Source organism: Pelmatolapia mariae, linkage group LG12 (genome assembly GCF_036321145.2).
Source record: "Pelmatolapia mariae isolate MD_Pm_ZW linkage group LG12, Pm_UMD_F_2, whole genome shotgun sequence".
Classification (NCBI taxonomy): domain Eukaryota; kingdom Metazoa; phylum Chordata; class Actinopteri; order Cichliformes; family Cichlidae; genus Pelmatolapia; species Pelmatolapia mariae.
In genome coordinates this window covers 35,885,689-35,906,622 of record NC_086237.1, presented here as the reverse complement: position 1 = coordinate 35,906,622, position 20,934 = coordinate 35,885,689, and the positions used below count along the sequence as shown (strand labels likewise).

Below are 20,934 nucleotides of genomic sequence, written 5' to 3'. Positions count from 1 at the left end.
GTGAATTCTTATTCCATGAGTAGGAAATTATGCAGTACCTTCAGTTGCGTGTATTCATTTAGAGCCTGAAAATCGAACAACGGCGTCCTTCTGAATGAAGAACAATAGCTCTTTTGACAGCGAGTGGCCAGCAGTGGCGAGGTCAAGATGTATGAAGGTTTTTGACGTGTCACATTCCTGCGCTGACACTTTCTGGAATGGTTTACTAACAGTTTTGATTTGAAAGACAGATAGGTGTTATTCCTGTACGGTTTCTTCTGTACACCCCGTGTGCAGCTGCGTGTTTAAAGGGAGTCTTCTAATCAGCTGAGAGGCCACGGTTATACAGACTCAGATTACAACATCTTGTAATCACGAGAGAAAGAGCAATTAGGGCGCTTTAGGCTCGAGTCACTTATTTCAGAGGGAAGTCGCTACATGTAGTCAACTGTTTACCCCACGTTTACACAATTCCACATAAATCGAACATGAAAAACATAATTGGTCCTTTTAAAGTGAAAAAATGTTATGTAATCAGGTCTTATTTTATGGGAAAACAACAATCTTTATAGTTTTAGAGAACTGAAAGAATGTGTGTTTGCAGTCAGCAGAATGACCCCCTCAGTGTTTTCCTCAGTTGCACAACTCCTTTTTCTGTTTTGCAGCTTGCTGGTATGGAGTCAGGATATGCCTGTTTCTGTGGCAACGATGTGGACCTACAGAAACGTGGCGAGTCACCTAGCATGGAGTGTAACCATGTTTGCTTCGGTGACCACACTCAGCCCTGCGGCGGAGACGGCTGGGTCATCATATTCAGCAGTGAGCACTGACAGTTGTCATTCTGGATCTCATTCTTTAGTCTTTTTACATCTCTGCTGTAATTTCACATACATTTTCAAACATTTAGTCTGGTTTTATTTTGTACAAATCTGATTTGGGGACAGGTCATTTCTTTTATTATCGTAAAGCTGTAAGAAGTCAGAACACAACACACCTACAATTTTAAAATTAGTAACCCTCTGTCTGCAGCTCCCTCTTCTTTATTCTAAACCCATACCACCACCACGCCATCAAAGACAGGATCTGCTCTGAAAAGACCTTTGACTGACAAAATCTGCTATCAAAGATCAGGTTTTCTAAAGGCTGAAATTAAGGCCCAAAGGCTCAGCAGTCTAGTTTTCTCTCAGACCACCTACATTTCAGTCTCCTGAAAAGTTTCTTTTTTTTGGTCCAGTGAGGTCAAAACATGTTTTTTGCATAACATTTATTCATATGTTATGTCCAGTTAGGCTCATTTTCCAGAAGCTTCGTTGCTGGTTATGAATCCTATTTCTTTTTGTCATACTCTTCAGTTAAACCACATTCTCCTTCAGGCTGTTTTAGGCTGAATCTTGTAAAGATGCTTTGAATTAAATTCCGAATCTAAATCAGCTTGAGTTTAATGAATCAGATACCACAGCTATGGTGTTTTGTTGTGGTGCTAAAAATCAAAGGACATGTCTGTCCTTTGTGTCTGATCAATCACAAAAAGTCATGTACAACAATCTCACAAGACCAGATGTCAACCATCTCTACAACTTTTAATCTTTAAAAAAATAACACAGGCAATTGTTTTGTTTTGTTTTACTGCTCTTATTTCAGCCCGAGTGGGGGCCTGTGGTGGGAACTACACTTCTCCATCAGGAGTGATCTACTCCCCCGACTTCCCTGACAAATACGGGGCTGGGCGTGTTTGCTACTGGACTATCCAGGTCCCTGGATCCTTGGCCATCCTCTTCAATTTCACCTTCTTTGACATCTCCGACCAGACCGACATGGTGGAGCTATTGGATGGCTACACAAATCAAGTGGTGGCCCGCTTCGACTGGCGAAGCCCTCCGCGGGAGCTGGTAAACATCACGGGCGACTTTGTCATACTGTACTTCTACTCTGATCGAACCAACCAAGCCCGGGGATTTGCTCTTCTTTACCAAGGTGAGATCTCACCAGATGTTCTGAAATTTCTCACCTATTCTGATGTTTTCCTTCATTATAGCTTCTCTGCTCAGCCTGCCTTCATTCAGAACACTTTGCAAACAAAGTAAGAACCCCATTTGCGTGGCTGGCTGGCTGGCTAGCACTATGATGGAGTTTTGCATAGCATCCCTAGTTTAGTAAAGTAACACCTGTTAGTTGTGGTTAGGCAGTTGTCTCGGCTTTGGCAGGCCCTTTTCTCTTTTCATTTGCTAGTCAATGTCTCACAGCCCCGGGTGATATTGCATATTTAAATGATGTTCTGTTTTTCTAGGAACTCAGTCTCTTATCAAGCTGCTGCAGACTACTTTGCTCACCCAGAGTGTGTTCTCCGCTAAATTGCACTGAAAGTTTTTATGCCACCTACATAAAAAATACGACCATCGTGTGCATTACGGCTTCTGATATGCTGATTTCATTGTCTAGTGGATGCATTTCTAAGAAACTACAGCTCAGAGGACTTCAAAGTAATTTTATTCATCCCAGGCTAATGTGAAGAATGTATAAGGATTCATGTGGAATAAAAAAAACTTGTTTTTTTCGTGTTATGTTCTTTCATGAATAGTCTGAAAGCACCAGAAATGATTTAATAGATTAATTTCTGCAGGAATGAGCAAAGCACACCCTGATATAATTCACTGTAGGTGACATTCAAGCTCACAGTAAGAGGCAGTCTCCAACCGCCCCTCCCTCTCTCCCTCCATCTGTAATTCTGTGTCATTTTTCTTTGCCTGCTGGCATTACAGTAAAAACAATATTGGAAGGTCAAAATCCTCTGACCCTCAGACAGGCACGATCCTTTCTCATGACATGGATCTTGTTTTGCGGGAGGTATAGTCTATTCCAGAAATGCAATCTGAGATGGGTTATGAGAAAAGGTCACCTCCTGAATTAAGTAGTTGTTTTTTTTGTTTTTCAAACAGAGCTATATAGATAAAAACACATAGTGACTGAGGTACAAATAGAAAGCAGACAGTGTCAGCACCATATACGTTTAATATCTCCTTGGTGGCAGGCTGAGCGGTTGGATCTGTAATTTGAGGATAAACGCTCTCAGATGACAGTGACAGCACATTTCAGCTGTGACTGGGTCTGAAGCATGGTATTTTGTTTGCAAATGGAAAACATGTGGGCAGTTCTGGGAACATCACAGCCAGGTTGAGCAATTACGTGAAAAAGAAAAAAAAATAACCCATGCTGGTTTAACATCCGACCAGCATTCATGAAAGAGCGAAACAGTCCTGGAATAATCGATATTTGAAAGTAGTTCACGCAGCTGAGAAACTCGAAGCACTTCAGCAGTGGAAGAGGCGAGGTGATGTGAAATAAGATAAATAAATGAACAGAAGATTCATGAGAAGCAATATAAAAGAACTGCACAGTATATGTCATGTGTTTAATGTACAGTTAAGAATTTGTTGAGCACACTGGCGTATTTAAAAAATTGCTTAGCCTTAGTTGGTTAGTTGGAAGGCCACAAAGTCAAGCTTAACTGCAGTTCCTAGCAAATAAGTTGACGTCAGTCCCAACCCACATGCCAGCAGCTGATGGCTGGTCTGATACCCTTCACATCTGAGCTGTCGAAGCCCATAGTTGCTGCATATCTGCAAGCCTCTTTGCAACCCAGCTTGTGTTTTATTTCTGACTTAATTAGTCTCCAGAACATATCCACGCAGTTGAACACTAGTATTCCCAAATGAAATATGCTTTTGTTTTGACCATTACTCACAACTGGAAAATTTAATCTGCACTGCCAACGGAGCAGTCAGTGGAGAGTTGTGAAACTATCATCTCCACTGGACTGTTTCAAATTGTTAGAGATGGTTAGGGCCTTACTAAGTCGCCTGAAGTTAAATATGCTTAAAAAAAATGTTTTTTCTCGATTTATAACTTAAGTCATTTATTCTGTTTCTTCATACGTGCTCTTAATCTTTTGATGTTTGTGACTGTGTCTAAAAGTTTTAATTCTTTAAATCTAATTTCTGATATTCACAGACATCTGCTCTTAGCATCTAAGTAAAGCACAATATCTCATCTGTGGATGATTACAATTGCAGCATAATGACTGAAACCTTAACATGTAAGAAAAATAATAAAGGACCCAAGTGACGCTCATAAATATCAGTGTGACACTGAAACACTGCGCAGTTTGTTTCTCAGCGGCAACATTTCACACGGAGGACGAGAACATTTCTTAAAATCACACAGTGATTTTAAATAAATCGCAACTATGTTTAGGAGACGTAAATGAAAGGCAGAGGAGATCTCATTTAGGATATTGCTTTCCTCTGGGAGCCCATAAATGAGTTGAAATAGTCCATGCTCCCTGGCACTGTTGTTTTATGAAGCAAACTCTGCCCATCTGGAGCTGTAAGCAGGTTAAAGCAAACAGAATTTATTGCAAACACTTTTTGAATCATGTCTTGAATTTAAAAAAAAAAGTTCTCAGCACCACATGTTTATAGCACGCTTGGCTGTTTTTGCAAACTCCATCTGTTTCTTAACAAATGCAGTTAGTATTAAATATTCACTCGTGCCTCTGCTGTATATACTTTCAACATGATCAGCATGAAGTAGTATAGCATTACCTCATGCTTGCTGCAGCCCAGTTTATACAATGGAATAATTACAGGAGTGTTAAGTGATCTATGCCCTTAACTTGTAGAAATTACAGCAACATGGCATAACATTTCCCTCTTCTGCATTCGACGCTACATTCATCACTTCATTGTGAAGACATGGGATGTCACATTGCACAGAGCTGTAATCTAGTAAGGGCAGTAAAGCTAAAAGAAAGTTATAATAACAACCAAGGAGTAATTTTACTGCTAAAACTGAGAAATGATTTATGTATTTCCAGATGAATAAAAGATTTTCTTGAATAATGAAAGTCGTTTTCCTCTCCTATCTTATCAAAAGCTCCTTCTAGCCTTTTCTTATTGTGGCTAAAGGGTGACATTTTCACAAATGATTAAATGCAAATGATGGAGGACTTCATAAAAACTCGCTGATATAGCGAGATGTGATCTGCCTTCCGTTAACGTTGTTTGTTTTGTTGCTACTGACAAATTAAATGCGTCAGATCAGATTTATATTATATCAAAAAGAGCTCATCAGTGTGCAAAACAGCAGCAGCGTGATCAGAAATCACTGTGTCGAACAAATTCAGCACAGTGATTTAGTTCAGACAGGCCAAAAGTCAAGCTTAGTCACATATAGGACTTATTCAGTCTTCCTACAGTTGCTACACATCTGCAAGCAGCTATGCAACCTGCTTTCCACCACACCCCGTCTTTTTCATTCTGTACCTAACATTGTCAATGTCATATCAGTGTAATATGTCATGCGTTATCATTGATCCCTGCTGTGTTCTGTTCTGCATTTAGCTGCTCCACCCTGCCCTCCTCTGGCTTTAAATGTATGCACATGAATGGATGGGAAGGTCGCAGAATTGAGCTGGCCATCAACTAAAAACTGGATATTGAAATCCCAGTGCTCTTCTGGCTATAGTGGTCCTGAATGAAATTAAAGTTTTTACCACAAAGAGCATGCAATCATTATTCTCCTGACAAAAACTGATGTGTTAACTAGAAACTGGGAAAAAAGTGTAAGTTTACAGACAGGTGTGCTGTTATAATGTGGCAAGTAGCGATATTTTAAAGTTTTTAACTCGTTGTGAGACAATGTAATTTAGCCACCACAAAATTAATGTGAGAGAGGAGATAAATATTGGCCACTGAGTCCATATTAATCCTGTCTGAGTTTATATCTTCTCCCTGAGGATGTGTTAGTTCCCTTCAGGTGCTGCTGTTTCTGCCACAGTTTAAAGACTTGTGTGTTAGGTTAACTGGTGATTGTCTGTCTCTCTGTGTAAGTCCTGTGATGAACTGGTAACCTGTCCTAGGTGTAATTTACCTCTTGACCAAAGTCCTCTGGGTTATATTCCAGCCTCCCCATGACCCAAGGTGGACAAGCAGTTAAAAAAAAGGATGGAAATAATGCTGTTGTATTGAATTCATGCATTATTTTCTTTTGGGACTGAGAACTAGTTTTATTGCTGCTAAAGTTGACGTCTCTGCTTATACCTCAAGGACAGGACAATCATTTATGTCTGAATAGTTGGAAAGTTGCAGTTTTCTTTGGAAATGCCAGTGCTGTGAGACACTTCACTTCAAAATTGAATATTCTCAGCACCACACCTGACAAAGTAATCTTTTAGTCACTGAAACAACCAGATCAACTTGGTGCTGTGGGATAGTAAGCTTTTGATTTGTTCCATGTCTCCACCTGATAATTTAAGGAATAACATTCAACTGTCTGTTTCTTTTTCCCCCCCAGCACTCCGAAGCCAGGACACTAGAACAATAGAGTCTGAAGGAGCGCTTCAAAGCCAGGACACCAGAACAATAGAGTCTGAAGGAGATGACGAGGATGAAAACGAAGACGTGTCTAGCACAGCAGGGCCCCAGCTGGCTGGCGGAGTCACAGAGAAATCTAACGGTACGACGAATGGACGTTCGTCCCAGATCCTCTACGTGATCACGTCCAGCCCCGGTAAACCGGAGCACAACATGCCAGGTCAGTGGGCTGGACGCGGCGAGACCACCGGCCACAGCGCTAGTATGTTAACACCCGTCGTACACTGCACTTACTGCGCCTCTCTCTGCCTCTGCTGGGATGCTGTTGGAGGTTTCTTAGCAAGAACTCCCACTTAGCATGACCTGGTTTCTCTGAAAGTTTGAAAATTGTTCTGGTTTGTTGAGATACTTCTAGAAGCTCTGGCCCAGAGTGACTCCCTATGATCATAATTGAAGTAATGCTACATGACGCTTGTTTTCGCTTGTCATTGTCTCAGAAGTCCCCGCTTTTCCCAATCAGCCATCTAGTCAACTCTTTGCAGGGTGGACTGATGTGCTCTGCGCTTTTCTGCTTCCTCCAAATGTTATTCTTTCCAAGCCCTAATTCTTTTTCTCAAACAGCTAGCTGATAACAGATGTGCACTGATAATGTATCACCATTTCTTGACAATTAGCTGGCTGAACTTCTCACAGGTGTAAGATTGAATTAAGCAGCGCTTGAATAGTTCTTGACTCGCTAATCTCTTCAGTCTGCTGCGGTTTGTTTTAATTACCGTGATCGGATGTCTGATGTCTTGTTAATGTGCTCCGCTCTCTGTCTAGTGTGGACCATCTACGCTTTAGCAGCACTCCTCATACTGACTGTCATCGCCATGGTAGCAAAGCTGCTGCTGCACGTCACAGTCAAGTAAGTATGAGGATGTTCGAGGCGTGGTGGATCAGCCAAGTATCACGTTTCTAAGCTTTTACCCGTACACCACGATATTCATACCATACTGGTTGAAGATGAAAGAACAAGTCCTTATGTAAAGAATTTTTATCTGGAGCCACAAAGTCTGTTTTTGCACTTTGACTAAAGCCAGAAATTTTCCGATCAAAGAATCTCCTAGCATCAACACAAGAAGAACAGAAAATTGAAAAATAAGAAAACTACGTTGTTTAAACATTTTCTTCCAGTAGAACATAGTTTCCCTTTCCCTTCAGTGAAAACACAGAAACATTTATATAAAGATTTTTCCCCTGAAAATGGATCCATTGTCCTGAAAAATGAATGCAATAAATATAGTAAGTTTAAGTTTAAGCCAAGGTTTACCAGTAATTACAATAATTTTGAGTCCAAAAGTATTGAGGGCTTTTAAACAAGTACCCAAAAATTGTAAAAACCTACACAAGAGCTTTGGTACCACCGTTTTAATGAATCTGTCTGTGACATTAATCGAGCTTCAGGACACATTTATGACTCTCTTTGTTAATCTCTGTTCATTGTTTTCCATCTTTTCTCCTTTCCCCTCTCTCTTTTGTGTAATTCCTTTCTGTCTTTTCTTTGTCTTTACTTCGTCTTCATTTCTATTCTCAGGTCTCCAAACATCCCAACCGTCAGTGGTTCAGACACCTGCAGCCAGAGCACAGCGTCTTCTGAGCCTTGGATCATCCTGTACCGCCCCTCTACCATCTCCCTGTTCAAGAAGAAGCTAAAGAACCACCACGGTGACCTCAGCCCCCTGGTGGGCAACTAGTGCTCCTGCTGCGTCCTGCCGCCTAACCAAACAGTACCGCCACCCGCCACTATTCTGTTCAAGGGCCGTCAGATGCCAGGCCCTCAGACAATGAAACTCTTTGAGGCGCTACGCAAACAAGCCAACAACTGAGTGGCTAATGACAACTGACTGAGTGAATGCTACTAAACGGTCTGTGTGCCAAAGTGGCCACGCCCTCCTAACCTGCTCAGCACCGAAGAGGAGCGGGAGGGCAGGCAGGACTGTAAGACTCCACTCTTGGAGAGGAGAATAAAAGATTGGATAGAGGAAAATCTCAAAGATGCTTTTATCATGCAAGAAGCTGTTTCCATCACCCATGGATGACCCTACCAATCAAAATACCTCCAAAAACCCCTCTGGACAGCAAGCTCACTAGTGAAAATATGACAAAGCTGGAGTGCAAAAACAAATCAGCTCAGTTCAGTTTCAGTGGCAGCCGAATCTTCATCAGCATCAACGAGAGGATGAAGAAACTGAGTCTTTAATACACATTCACATATGACACATGCTGTAAAACTTCAGTTTTTTTTAATAACTTAACTGCCTCATGCGGATGAACATTTTCAGCCAAAATCCAGAATCCTCCCATCCAAAGAGTTGTTTATTCATTTGTGTTCTTAATTCTGTATTCAAACTGCTAATGTTTTTTTGTTGTTGTTTTTTTTTAAATATATGTTTTACGTGACACCTGGCTTGCTGAGGAAAGGGAAACAGACGCGGAAATGTCACACGGAAGGTAGATATGACAGCACTTTGGGGACGAATCAGTCACCGCAAAATGAAAAGATCAGCGAGAAAGGGAGCTTGTTCGCCCACTCGTTCACTCAGTGCCCATGGATTTGTGTGGCGAGGAGAAGTAGCTAGCTGGCTGGGGGGTGGGGGGTTGGTGCAGTTTGCTCACAAACTGCCATTTAGGGAGGCTCGGGAAGATCTGAGGGCTTTTTCTGCTCGGTTGTGGGTGGGAGTCTTTCCGGTTTGATGCTATTCAAGTGCCTTAAGGATCTCCTCTTCCCTTGACTCAGTTCCTCACATCTGTTTCTTTCACAAAGTGGACTGGTGTCCCTCACAAAAGTCTGCACTTCTTAAAAAAATCCATGTAGATATGAAGAGTTTCATTCCAAAATAGGGTTTCCGCCACTTAAATGTCAAAAATGCCTCCCGGTCTTGTGCAGTGATTGAAAGCATTAATCTCAGACGGGATCTTTTACATCGTTTTTTTAACACGACTTTGTTGATGTCGATTTATTTTCTTTGACACACTTAGCCTTTTGGGATAGAACTCTTCATATAATGACAGACGAGGCTTTAAAAGGCTTTTTTTGTTTCTTATTTGTGTATCTTATGTGTAGTCTTGGACATTTACTGAACATATTGTTCACATTATGTTGTCTTTTGATTACAGGGGGATGAATATTGTTGTATATTATGTAATTCAGTGTGGGAATGATGATATTTATGACTGCTCTTTCATTTTGCGTCTCGGCAAAGCATTTAAGCAACTTGTCAAAGTGCTTTTGTGTTACTTTAGCTCAAAGGCGGAGTGCTTTTTTAAAAAAAAATTCGAATCTTCGATACCAGTAAATTTTTAAAGCTTTTACTTGTCATATAGATTTCAGGCCAAAAGGTTGAGTGCGAACAATATAGTCAGACAGAAATATAACCAAAAGCACCCCAAGGTACTATCCACAAGCTGACAGAAGGTTTCCAGCTATAATGGTTTTCTGTGACATTTTAACTACTTGTGAAAGGTCAGAATCTACTAATGCACCAACGGCATAGTAATTGGCCTTTCCTGATGTGAGACTGGATGTTCAAGGTTTCTGCAGATGGCCGCTGAGTTATTTTCTCACTGGCAAGAAAAATAAAAAAGATCCTAACTTTGAAGCACTTCATTTTGGTTCAGCTTACAAGATGAAACGTTACTTAATCACTTACAATTCTGTTTCAGTGAAAAGACAAAAAAAAAGGAAAAAAAAAATACGCACTTGTACAGCAACCTGAGCACTTGAAAGAAAGGTTATATTTTATGCATGACACAGCATTACAGTGACATTCAAATCAAGAGATTTATGGTTTTCGAGAACTCAGACAGAATTTAATACCCGTAAAAAGATGAATAACTTTTGTTTCCCAATCAGAAGTTTTCTAAAATGTTACTCTCTGCTATGTTTTGCCTGTCCTCTCAACTGTAACTCATGTTAATTATTGCAAGACAAGAGCACATGCCCCTGGGTCTGTGATGTTCAGAGCTGACCAAGCGTAGAAAGAAGGGGAGAAACGGAGAGCAATGGGAAATTAATGCGCGTTCAAATCAAACACAAGCTAACGAAATCTGACAGTTAAAATCTAACAAGGGCATATTTGTTTGGATAGCCTGGTGAATTATGCAAACTTCCATTTTCTGTCCGGTCCTCCAGTCAGTCGTAAAATTCCACGCCATCTTCTGAGCTGTGGAAACAGTCTTTTTCTTGTCTCCAAAACTGTTGTTGTTGATATGAATGTCCTGTAGTGCTCGATAACACGAAAACAACACCAGAAGCCCTGAGTCATCACAAGAGGCCAAAACATTGTTTTCATCAAATTGTAAATATAAAATAGTGAAAATTTTAATTTATACAGTAAATTATTGTTATTTTGTATGTGAATGGGATATAATCTATCTTTTGTATAAGTGAAGTATCTTTGTAGTTTTATTTAATGTGTCCTGGTTGCGAAATAAACACTGTATGCATGTTTCTTATACCTGTGTTGTGCTTACTCTACTGTTTTCTTCTGCCCCAGCAGTACAGTTTATTTCATCATCAAACTCAATTTCAGATACCTGAGTTGCTGCAAAGCATATGGGCTGCAAGAATCAGATCAAGCTAATCCCATTCTCCCCGTTTCCATTTGAAGTCTTTCTGTGCTTTGTGTGCGAAAATCAAAAGGTGCAGTGTGATTTTTCTGAAGTCTGTTTGCCTTGATTGGATTCAGGCTCGGGACATGTGCACAGGCCTTCGCCTTTTCTTCCACGAAGCACAAAACTTATCAGATATGCGAAATGACTCCCAGATTGTTTGGAGATGCATGCGCACACACCGAGAGTGAGGATTTGGAGTGCCATGTGTGAGCCATTGGCTCCCCTGTGGGATGAGGTCAAGCATGCAACCTGCACATTTTAGAAGGAACAGCAGGAGTCCAGCTTTACAACTGGAACACTGCGAGGAAAAAAACTCCAAAAACAAAACCGAACACAGAGGGGCGTTTAATAAGCTGGAACAGTTGCGACGTTTACAGCATTGATTTCTTAATTCATGAAAGGTGTTTCTGTTTTCCTTTCATCATTGCTCACTTTGAAACTGCTTAAAGCTTGGCTTTGCTGAAATCTGGATTGTATATTTGGTGGTTAGCCTCGTGCAACTTCATGGTAAAGTCATTCTCCTAGTGCTAAACGGGAACTGTCCTGTTTTTCTGACTATTGTTTGAGAGTAAGAAAAACCTCCTCTGAGGCTTCTGAATGAAGCAATTTTAAAGTAAAACACCTGTGCACATAACAATAAGCAATTTTAAGACTATCAATGGTCTTAATATGCAAAGTCCTCTGGAGATCAGCAAGAACATTCCAATACATCAGACAAAAAAGCAATCTGTAGACAATCCTCTTACTCCCTCTACTGGTGATAAGATATCTAAATGATCCTCGCCTTGATGCTTGGTACCAGCGGCATCCTTTTTGCTTGCTGGTGTGTAAAATAATCTTTCTACACCACAGATAATCTGAAATGTTGCTAAAATTGTTGGATGAATGTATTCATTGAAAGTGGGTTTTTTTTCTCCCAATAGCCGTAGTGCAGATTAAACTTTATTATCGCTCCTCTGGGTCCCAATGAAAAGTCTCAGCCTGGTCAACAGACAAGGAAAAGAGACTTGAGTAAGCAGATCCCTCTGAACCCAAGTCGACCAGTAATTAAGACAACAATGGGACAAAAGGTGACAGTGTCTGGTTACTGTAAGAACGATAAAGTGAGAAGACTAGGAGACAATACCTGCCACTTTCTGCACTCAGGGTACTGAGGTCAGGTTAATTTGGAGGGATGTAGCATTAGAGGGTAAAGGAGCTTGTCTCACTTGATAGATCTGAAAACGATCCCTGTGAAAGAAGTTTACTGGTCATGGAGGAACCTGCTGTTTGACCCACTTCACTCTGCAGTACTATCTCATGAACTTCAATGAACAGGTATGCTGGCCCGTTTAATGCTTTGCATATTTTTATTTTAAAATATTAAATCTCACAAAGTGCATTACAATAAAAGTGGTAGAACATCCAAACAAACAAATTTACCCAAAAGCAAGTTAAAAAATGGTTTCGTAGCTGCTTTTTGAAAGAGATCACAGATCCACAGAACTCAGGCTCAGTGGGAGAGCGTTCCATACTGGGAGGCCACTGTTGCAAAAGCTCTGTCTCCTTTAGTCCTCAGCCTTAAATGCTGCACAGCCAGCAGGCCCCGATCACATGACCTGGGCATGTAAGGATGTAACGTTTTATGATGTATGCTGGCGTTTGTCCATGGAGACCTCTAAAAGTCAAAAACAGAATTTTAAAGTGAACTCTAAAGTTAATGGGAAGCCAGTGCACCTGAAAGGTGTGACATGTAAGTACAAACAAACTGCAGACGAGCTTTAAGATTTCATAGGAGACGTGAACAATGAATTACAATCATCCAGACATGATGAAATAAAAGGATGATTTCCAATTTTCAGCTCAAAGCGTGACACAACTGAGCTCAACTTAACAATTTTCCCTAAATGATAGAAGCAAGAGTGAGACAGAGATTTGAGTGAGTGTCTAAAATGAAAGCTGACTCAAAACATACTCCGAAGTTCCTGATGAACTATCCACCATTACTTTCTGCATAAATTTGTTGGGGGCACAAACAAGGACTTCTGTTTTCTCTCCATTAAGTTAGAGACAATTTTCAACCACTTTTAATAGAGTCTAAACACCTCTGCAAAATCTGCAGCTTAGAAATATCTGGGGACTTAAAAGAGATATATTACTGAATGCCATCTGCATAACAGTGATAAGAGACAAACTTAAAAATGCTCAAAATGTGCTGAAGAAGGAATGGATATAAGAGAAACAATAGCGATCCCAAAACAGAACACACTGTAGGCAAGAAGAGCATAACTTAGAAGCAACAACAGAAAAGTAAAATGTTACATTTCACCCCTGATGATTTATACAAAAAGTAATAAAAAACAATAACCAAGCAGATTTAGTAAAATCATTGATTCATCTGTTGAATGGATACTGCGAGGTTTAGTTCCCTGCCAAACTGACCTTTGAGAAAGGCCTAAAAACCTGAACCCGAACCAGCTCTTTGTATTTGTGTCTTCTTGGAAAATAATATTTTCTCAGTGAATGAAATGAAATTATGATAAAGTTTTTTATTTTAAAATTTTTGTCACACAGAAATTATTTGATTGCATAACTTTGACTATAAACCCCCCTAATGGCCTTGCTAGCCAGAACAATGTCATGAAACAAAAACAATAAAACAAGCTTTCAAATAAATTCAAATCTTGAGCTTTATAATATTTATCAACAGTCTATATATATTTCAGATTTAGACCACAACAATAACATTGAGATATTTCATCAGGAAACGTGAATCAAATTCATAGCAAGGAGTTCCAACCTAAATACAACTTAAATAAATAATTTTATTAGGCTTTTGCATAGTTATGAAAATGTTGCAAGCTAGATAGAAAAATAGATATAACATATCCCCCACAACACATAATGGTGTGGGGGATATTTTCTTGGCACACTTTGGGCCCTTTAGTGCCACTGAGCATTGTTTAAAGAACATAGCCTACCTGTGCATGGTTGGTGACCATGTCCATCCATTTATGACCACAGTGGACTTGTCTTCTGCTTCCAGCAGCATAATGTGCCATATCATAAATCTCGGATCAACTCACACTAGTTTCTTAAACATTACAATTAGTTAATTTGTACTCAAATGCCCTCCACAGTCACCAGATCTTAGCCTAGTGCTGCTCAATGAATACTTTTGGGATGAGGTGGGAAAGGAGATTTACATCATAGTTGCACAACAAACAAATCTGCATCAACTTTGTGATGCTGCTGCATCATGTCAATATGGACCAAAATCTCCGAGGAATGTTTGTAGCACCTTGTTGAATCTATGCCACGTCCATGCCAGTGAGTGTATCAATGATTTTTACCTACAGTTATGATTCTTATTTGAGTAATAATTTCCTTTTTAAGCAAGTAACCAAAAACATATTGTAGGAAAAAAAATCTAATATCAAATATTTAGTATACTGTACTACAAGGACACAGTCTGATACAATATCCTTTCCATGAAAAAGGTTAAGCTGATACAATTTATACAATAAAGCAATTTGAATGGAGAACCCCACAGGACACTAAAATGCAGCCAAAGAGAAAATGTAGCCTGGCCACCTACCATAAAAGTTTCCCTTCACCCGTGTTACACTTTCATGAAAATTTCACAAAACCTGCATTAAACTATTATTATTATTATTATTATTATTATTATTATTATTAATTTAGATTTTTGTAATATTGCTACTTGGAAAAAAAAGACTACATTGTCGCCTACGAATGACGACATCCCGTGACATAACTGTCAGGCAACATGGCGGCGTCCGTGAGGTTGCTTGTCCGTCAAGCGATCCGACTTTCTCACAGAAACATCACCGTTACAGCCGCCGGGGTTTCTGCTCGGCCGTCCTGTCGATGTTTCAGCGAATCAGCCGAAGAAAGAAGTACGCATTTTGGTTTTGAGACCGTGCCGGAAGCAGAGAAGGCGAAAAGAGGTGAGTGACTGTGGAGCCAGTCTTCATATAAAAATCTCTCCATTTAAAAGTTCGTTGCCTCTCTAGACGTGTACAGACTTTGAAGCACGCGATATGAGGTCATTTTAGAGTCGTGAGGAACTGCTAGACAATTCGGCTAATCATTTATGTATGAAGCAACATTCAGTGAACTTCTAAGTGTTTAAAGTCCGATGCCGTCAACTTTATTTATGATTATTTTCATAGTGACACCTTTAATATCCCACAACATCCTGTCACACCAGCCCATATAAATTTCCTCCTTCATAACATCCATGAAGCTTCCTTGTGGTCTTCCTCTTGTCCTCCTGCCTGGGTGCTCCATATTTAACATCTTATACCCAGTATATTCACCATCCCTTATCTGCACATGTGAAACCATCCCAACCCTACCTCTATAACTCTCCAAAATTCCAAAAAGTCTCCCAAAAATTGCTCTGACTTGACAGAGCAATTTTATCACAGTCAACTGGAACTAAACTAAAAACTGAAATTAGATGTGAAAACAAACTAAACTTTAAAAAAAATGGAGAGGTAATGTCCTTAGTTTTAGTGTCTGTTAGTTTGGTAACTTGACCTGCTAGTCATGGAAAGACATGTTTATTGAGATGCCTACAATACTATGACACACTATGAGTTAGTCATAAGTTTTTATTGTAATATCTGCACTAATTTTCCTAAATCTTGCCTCTAATACATGCCTTTAATACAATAATAATTAAAAGGACTAAAACTAACACTAACAACTAAATTAAAACTAAACATTTATTTAAATTTTTTTTTAATAAAAACTAGACCCGAAACAAGGAAATCCACTTGGGAAAATAACTAAAACTAACTAAACTAAACTGAATTTAAAAACTAAAAGTTCAATGAAGAAAAAAATCTAATTAGAAAATACAAAACTAACTATAATAACTCTGTAGCAGTCAGTAATTCCTGACTCCTTGTGCATTAGCTTGCTATATTAATGAGGGTAAAAATAAAAAATACACAAAATGACATTGAAGTGAAGAAGGAGGAACTCACTCACGTTGAGCTGCAACATTAAAACGAATAACTGTGATACACATACACACTAACGCTCTGCTTTATAAACTTTTTGGGGATATATTTTTCTTTCATTTGCACAGATTACTGATATTTCATATATGGAAGATGACTATTTTGCATTGTATCACTAAACCACTGTATCATGTCATATTTGATATCCAGGGTAGCTATGATAATATTATAGGTTACTCCATAAATCCTACCCCTATTCTATACCTCCTTCTTATTGTTTTTTTTTTTCTTTTTCAGTATATAAAGTTTTTGAGAATGTGGCACAGAAGTATGACATAATGAATGATGCCATGAGTTTGGGGATTCATCGACTGTGGAAGGACATGCTGCTGCATGCGATGCATCCGCAGCCTGGTGCTCGGCTCCTGGACGTGGCGGGTGGAACAGGTAAAACCGTTTGTGTGCGCTTCTGCAAAACATCAAACTGAAACATCTACTGGCAATACACATCTATATTCCCTGTGATGATCTTCAGGTGACATTTCTTTCCGTTTCCTGGAGTACGTTCGCTCTCAGCGGGAGCGGCAACAGAGGCGGGCGGTACACTTCGGCCAGACGCTGTCATGGCAGGACATTTCCAACAGCTACTCCACGATAGAGACGGACGGGCCCCGGGAGTCAACGGCTGTTGTCTGTGACATCAACAAAGAGATGCTCAAAGTGGGAAAGGAGAAGGCTGAGAGCTTGGGCATCACTGCTGGTAATCTTCTAAATGCAAAACTGCTTCAAGTGTCTTCAAGCTGGGTACTCGGTCCCTGTGATTCTGTGCATGTACAGATCTCATCAGTAATAGGAGCCTTAGCCTCACTTTGGCTGAGTTGTTCTGAAGGAAACTGGCAATGTGTGCTGTGTCACATAGCACAAACACATTATCTGGAAGCCCCAGATCCATTATAACTGAGAAATCAAAAGCGTTTCATTGATGAAAGCTGGCTTTGTGTCTGACAGAAGGAGAACTAACCATTCAGAATCAAAAGGTTTATGTGGAAAATACTGTTTTTTAATTTAAGATGTGCAAAAGTGTCACTAATACGTCTATAACATATTGTCATCAGTCTGGAGATAATACTTGAAATGCCTGCAGACTGTGAGATTTCAGAAATGGCTCTTGTAGAAATGAGGTTTGGTGCACAGTTTCCAAAGGTCATACCTTCTGATTCATTGGGTCTGATGCATAGCAGCAGTTCCTCAAATATTCATTCAAATGTGGTCCTGGTAATAGCTAAAGTAGTAGATCACATATACAGATGAAGTTTTTGCTACCACAGCTCAATTAGATTTTCTCCTTTCTTGGAATCAGAAACGTCTGTTTGGGTTTGTTCTTCTCCACAGTGATGCCAGTATTGAGTTGATCGTTGTGGTAGTTAAGCAAAAGTTTTGTTGTGGATCTGTGGAGCCCAATATAGGACAGATTCTATGCAATTCCACCAAAAAAAGACTGATGCCAGTGCCAAAATGTTTACCACTGCTGTGGTCCAAAATTGAACCTGGAGTTGTTAGTGGCTTTTGGGCTAAGTCACAATTAAAAAAAAACCCCAAAAACTATCAATGATTCAGAGATTCTCTTCATCATGATTTCCTTCCCACAGAAATTCCCCTACCTTCTGCTTGTAACTCCACATAATAATCGGTTCTCAAACCTGTCAAAAAATCGTCTGGTTCTCAAAAGAAACCATGCAGAACTGGTAGAGCACCAGCAGTGACACTGCATTATGGGGAAAAAGGAGTTGTTTGAGAACGCTATCCAATCATTATACGTGTTTAATTGCAAGTTCCGATGCAAGGTGGTGATTCCTGAGATATTTATCCCACCTGCGTCCTCTCTGGAGCCGTAACAGTTGAACACATCGTACAGACCAAACTTCTGCATCATACTGCGTTATATTGGTTGGTTTGTTACAAAAGGCAACTCGCTGTTACGTACAACTGCGTTTTGGAGCGTTTCCTTCACGTTGGTCGTCTTTCTTGTGGGACAGCCACAATTGCAGTATATACCTGGCTTACGTCAGTGGAAAAAAGTTCTTTGATTGTGAAATCTTGACAACAATGTCAACCTGACACCAGAGCGGAGGAGACTATCGTGCACGTAAATGTGTTTAAAGAAAAAAAACCCGCGTTCACTGATATCAGATATAGGCATCCAGCTTTAGTGGTGGAAACACTGCAACTTGACTGTAAACACTTTTAGATCAAGTAAAACAAAATGTAAATTAAATTTGTGCCACTATTCAGCTTGAAACATTCTGCAAGTCATGGCGGTGGGAACGGCACACAGGATACAGGAGATGCAAACAGTTTAATTATAAGTGTGGGAGATTTCTGTTCAGCCATGCATGACCCGAACAGATACACTGTAATTATGGTGGAGCTATTGGCATAAACTGTCACGAGGAATTGCAAACTGCCAATAACCCACAGAATTCATGCTTGTGTGCGTTTTCCTTTGTCACTTTGTATCAGGTCTATCATGGGTGGTTGGCGACGCGGAGGAACTGCCCTTTGATGATGACCAGTTCGATATATACACCATCGCCTTCGGCATTCGAAACGTTACTCATATAGATCAGGTAAGTTACTTTTAAAGGTCTTTTTATTTTCTGTTTCCAGGTAAAATTTTATTTTTTACTAATTTGTTCTTAGTTTAAATAAGAGATGAATCCAGCAGCTGTGTTTTTAGAGTAACATTTTTTTGTGTCCTTTGACATTAAATTAATAACTGGCTGTTTCAGGCACTGCAGGAGGCTCTGCGGGTCCTGAAACCTGGCGGCAGGTTTATGTGCTTAGAGTTCAGCAAAGTGACAAATCCCCTGTTAGCAAGGTGAGGAGGAGATGATGGCCTTGAGTGCATATGTAATATAAATCCATACTGTAAAAAATAGTCTTGCTGAACTGTTCATTTTCTCTATAAGAGATGCTTTTATGATTTTATAAGTTTATATAATGTGATGAATATTGCTTTCTTACAAGTCAGTTGACCTTTTCTGAAACTGCAGATGTAACAGACTAAATGAGCTCTTGCTGCCCTCTTCTGGTTCTCTTTAATATAGTATGCATGCACTTAAGTAGAAATTGAGTTTTTGGATATTTAAAAAGAAGTTGAGAATCTTCAGCTGATCATTGATCAGTTTGACTTGCAGACTGTTGACTTAAAGTTCAACAGATTTCAACACAAAGTTGAATGAGGCACTAGAACTGTGATTGCATGTGATTTAGAGGTTTCAGTTTATTGAAAAGTATAAATACATGTTATTCACAAATGAACTCTGGAAAATCATATAAATCAAGAGTAAAGGACAAAGTTCATTAAACATCTGTGAAATGAATCTGGTAAAGTAACAGCAAGTAGCAGAGGGGTTTGTTAATCACACACACGCACACACACCCCTGCCCACACACCTGAGTAGCCCTCATCACCCAGGCCACTCGTGCATGGACTCTACTCAAACCAAGTCCTTGCACTACTTCCAATGATAGATACCCTGACTGCCATTAGGTATCAGGATTAAACGACTGGACCAGTGTCAGACCTCACACTGTTGCAGTGGGTCCTGGCTTCCCCCTGGTGACGAAAAAGCTCAGTCTCATGTGGCGAGAGTATCGAGGCAGTTCCTGGAGGAATTGATACTATTGAGTATCCCCATGCTTACCTGACGTGATTTGGTCCATCCAATTCTGTCAGGCTGTCTCTCAGACTGTCCAGGAGCTCAGTGAAATGTGTAATTATGGGAGTTATTTGAGACTAACACTGGGTTCTAGTTCTGAGAGATTCCCGTTTCCTTTTTCAGGCTTTATGATGCGTACAGTTTCCAGATAATCCCAGTGTTGGGAGAAGTTATTGCTGGAGACTGGAAGTCTTATCAGTATTTAGTAGAGAGCATCCGCAAGTTCCCCAGCCAGGTAAGGCAGATTTATGTTCTGTATCTTATTTCTGTCATTGCTGCGCTTACTCTGATTACAATTTCAAGTACCCTTCTTAGATCTTTCATTCACATATTTTTTTCTGAAAGAGAGAAATTTGATTCATGATAAATGGCGTGAATTTGTTTATCTAACTGATTACTCGATTGTACTGGCACTGTTTGTCACATTTCTAAACCCTCTTTTAGTCTAAGAAAAAATTGACAGCATTTTAATGAGGTTATAGTGTCTTTAGTGCACATCAACTGATTGAATCTATATGAACAGTCACAGTATTAAACATCCACTCTGAAAAAAAAAAACTGTTGAAGCTTGTTATGTATTCACACTGTACTGCTGTGTGCAGGTCTGTCACTTTGTGGATTCACTGTTAGTCATTGGTCCCCTTGTTCTTTTTCCTCTGCAGGAGAAGTTCAAATCCATGATTGAAGATGCAGGTTTCTATTGTGTGCAATACTACAATTTCACAGGTGGAGTGGTGGCTCTTCACTCTGGTTTCAAGCTGTGAGATGCACTCTGAATGCCTTCTGTAAAATATCGAATAAGTAAAAAGTCTGGCACTGAGTTTCAGGCTTCTCTGCAGTACGACTGTACAGAGTTTTCAGACTTGAGTTTTCTAGCTTGAGGCTTCAGAGCGCCTTCCATCTGCTCATTGCAGAATGACCAAAGGTCAGAGAACATTTATTAAATCCAGAGGAATTATTACGAAAACTGCCCTTAATAGATCTCACTGTATGTGTACTTGTACAAATGGCAAGATGATTTTTTTTTGGTAATGTGTTTTGGTGATGAATAAAACCTACAAAAGCTAATCATAATATCCGAATGGATTATTACCAAAGCTGCAAAAGGCATATTAATTACTCCTAATAATGAAGCTCTTAGAATTTAAACTACTGACTTTTTGCACAAAATAAGAACACATTAATATAGAGTGCACACGATGAAAAGCAGGACACCACAACATTAGTTACTTG

At 39.7% G+C, this 20,934-nt stretch overlaps 2 protein-coding genes across 4 annotated transcripts in view; both read left to right on the top strand.

Annotated features, from left to right (window-relative positions):
* The window catches only part of kremen1 (kringle containing transmembrane protein 1), a 64,313-nt gene extending 53,500 nt beyond the window's left edge, over positions 1–10,813 (top strand). The window contains exons 5-9 of one of the 3 annotated variants that reach the window (XM_063489562.1): positions 645–798; positions 1,621–1,953; positions 6,331–6,492; positions 7,173–7,257; positions 7,927–10,813. In XM_063489562.1, coding sequence (XP_063345632.1) covers positions 645–798; positions 1,621–1,953; positions 6,331–6,492; positions 7,173–7,257; positions 7,927–8,086 — 894 coding nt within the window. In that variant the 3' untranslated portion in view covers positions 8,087–10,813. Of the gene's footprint in view, positions 1–644; positions 799–1,620; positions 1,954–6,330; positions 6,613–7,172; positions 7,258–7,926 lie in introns of all 3 variants that reach the window. The other 2 variants (XM_063489561.1, XM_063489560.1) reach the window with 2 other exon arrangements.
* A 3,956-nt stretch (positions 10,814–14,769) lies between these two features.
* On the top strand, positions 14,770–20,754 carry coq5 (coenzyme Q5, methyltransferase). The gene is made up of 7 exons (XM_063489959.1): positions 14,770–14,956; positions 16,277–16,426; positions 16,515–16,739; positions 18,500–18,606; positions 18,769–18,857; positions 19,825–19,936; positions 20,364–20,754. Exons 1-7 carry the CDS (start codon positions 14,776–14,778, stop codon positions 20,463–20,465), a joined length of 966 nt encoding a protein of 321 aa, XP_063346029.1. The 5' UTR covers positions 14,770–14,775; the 3' UTR covers positions 20,466–20,754.
* Positions 20,755–20,934: the final 180 nt, after the last annotated feature.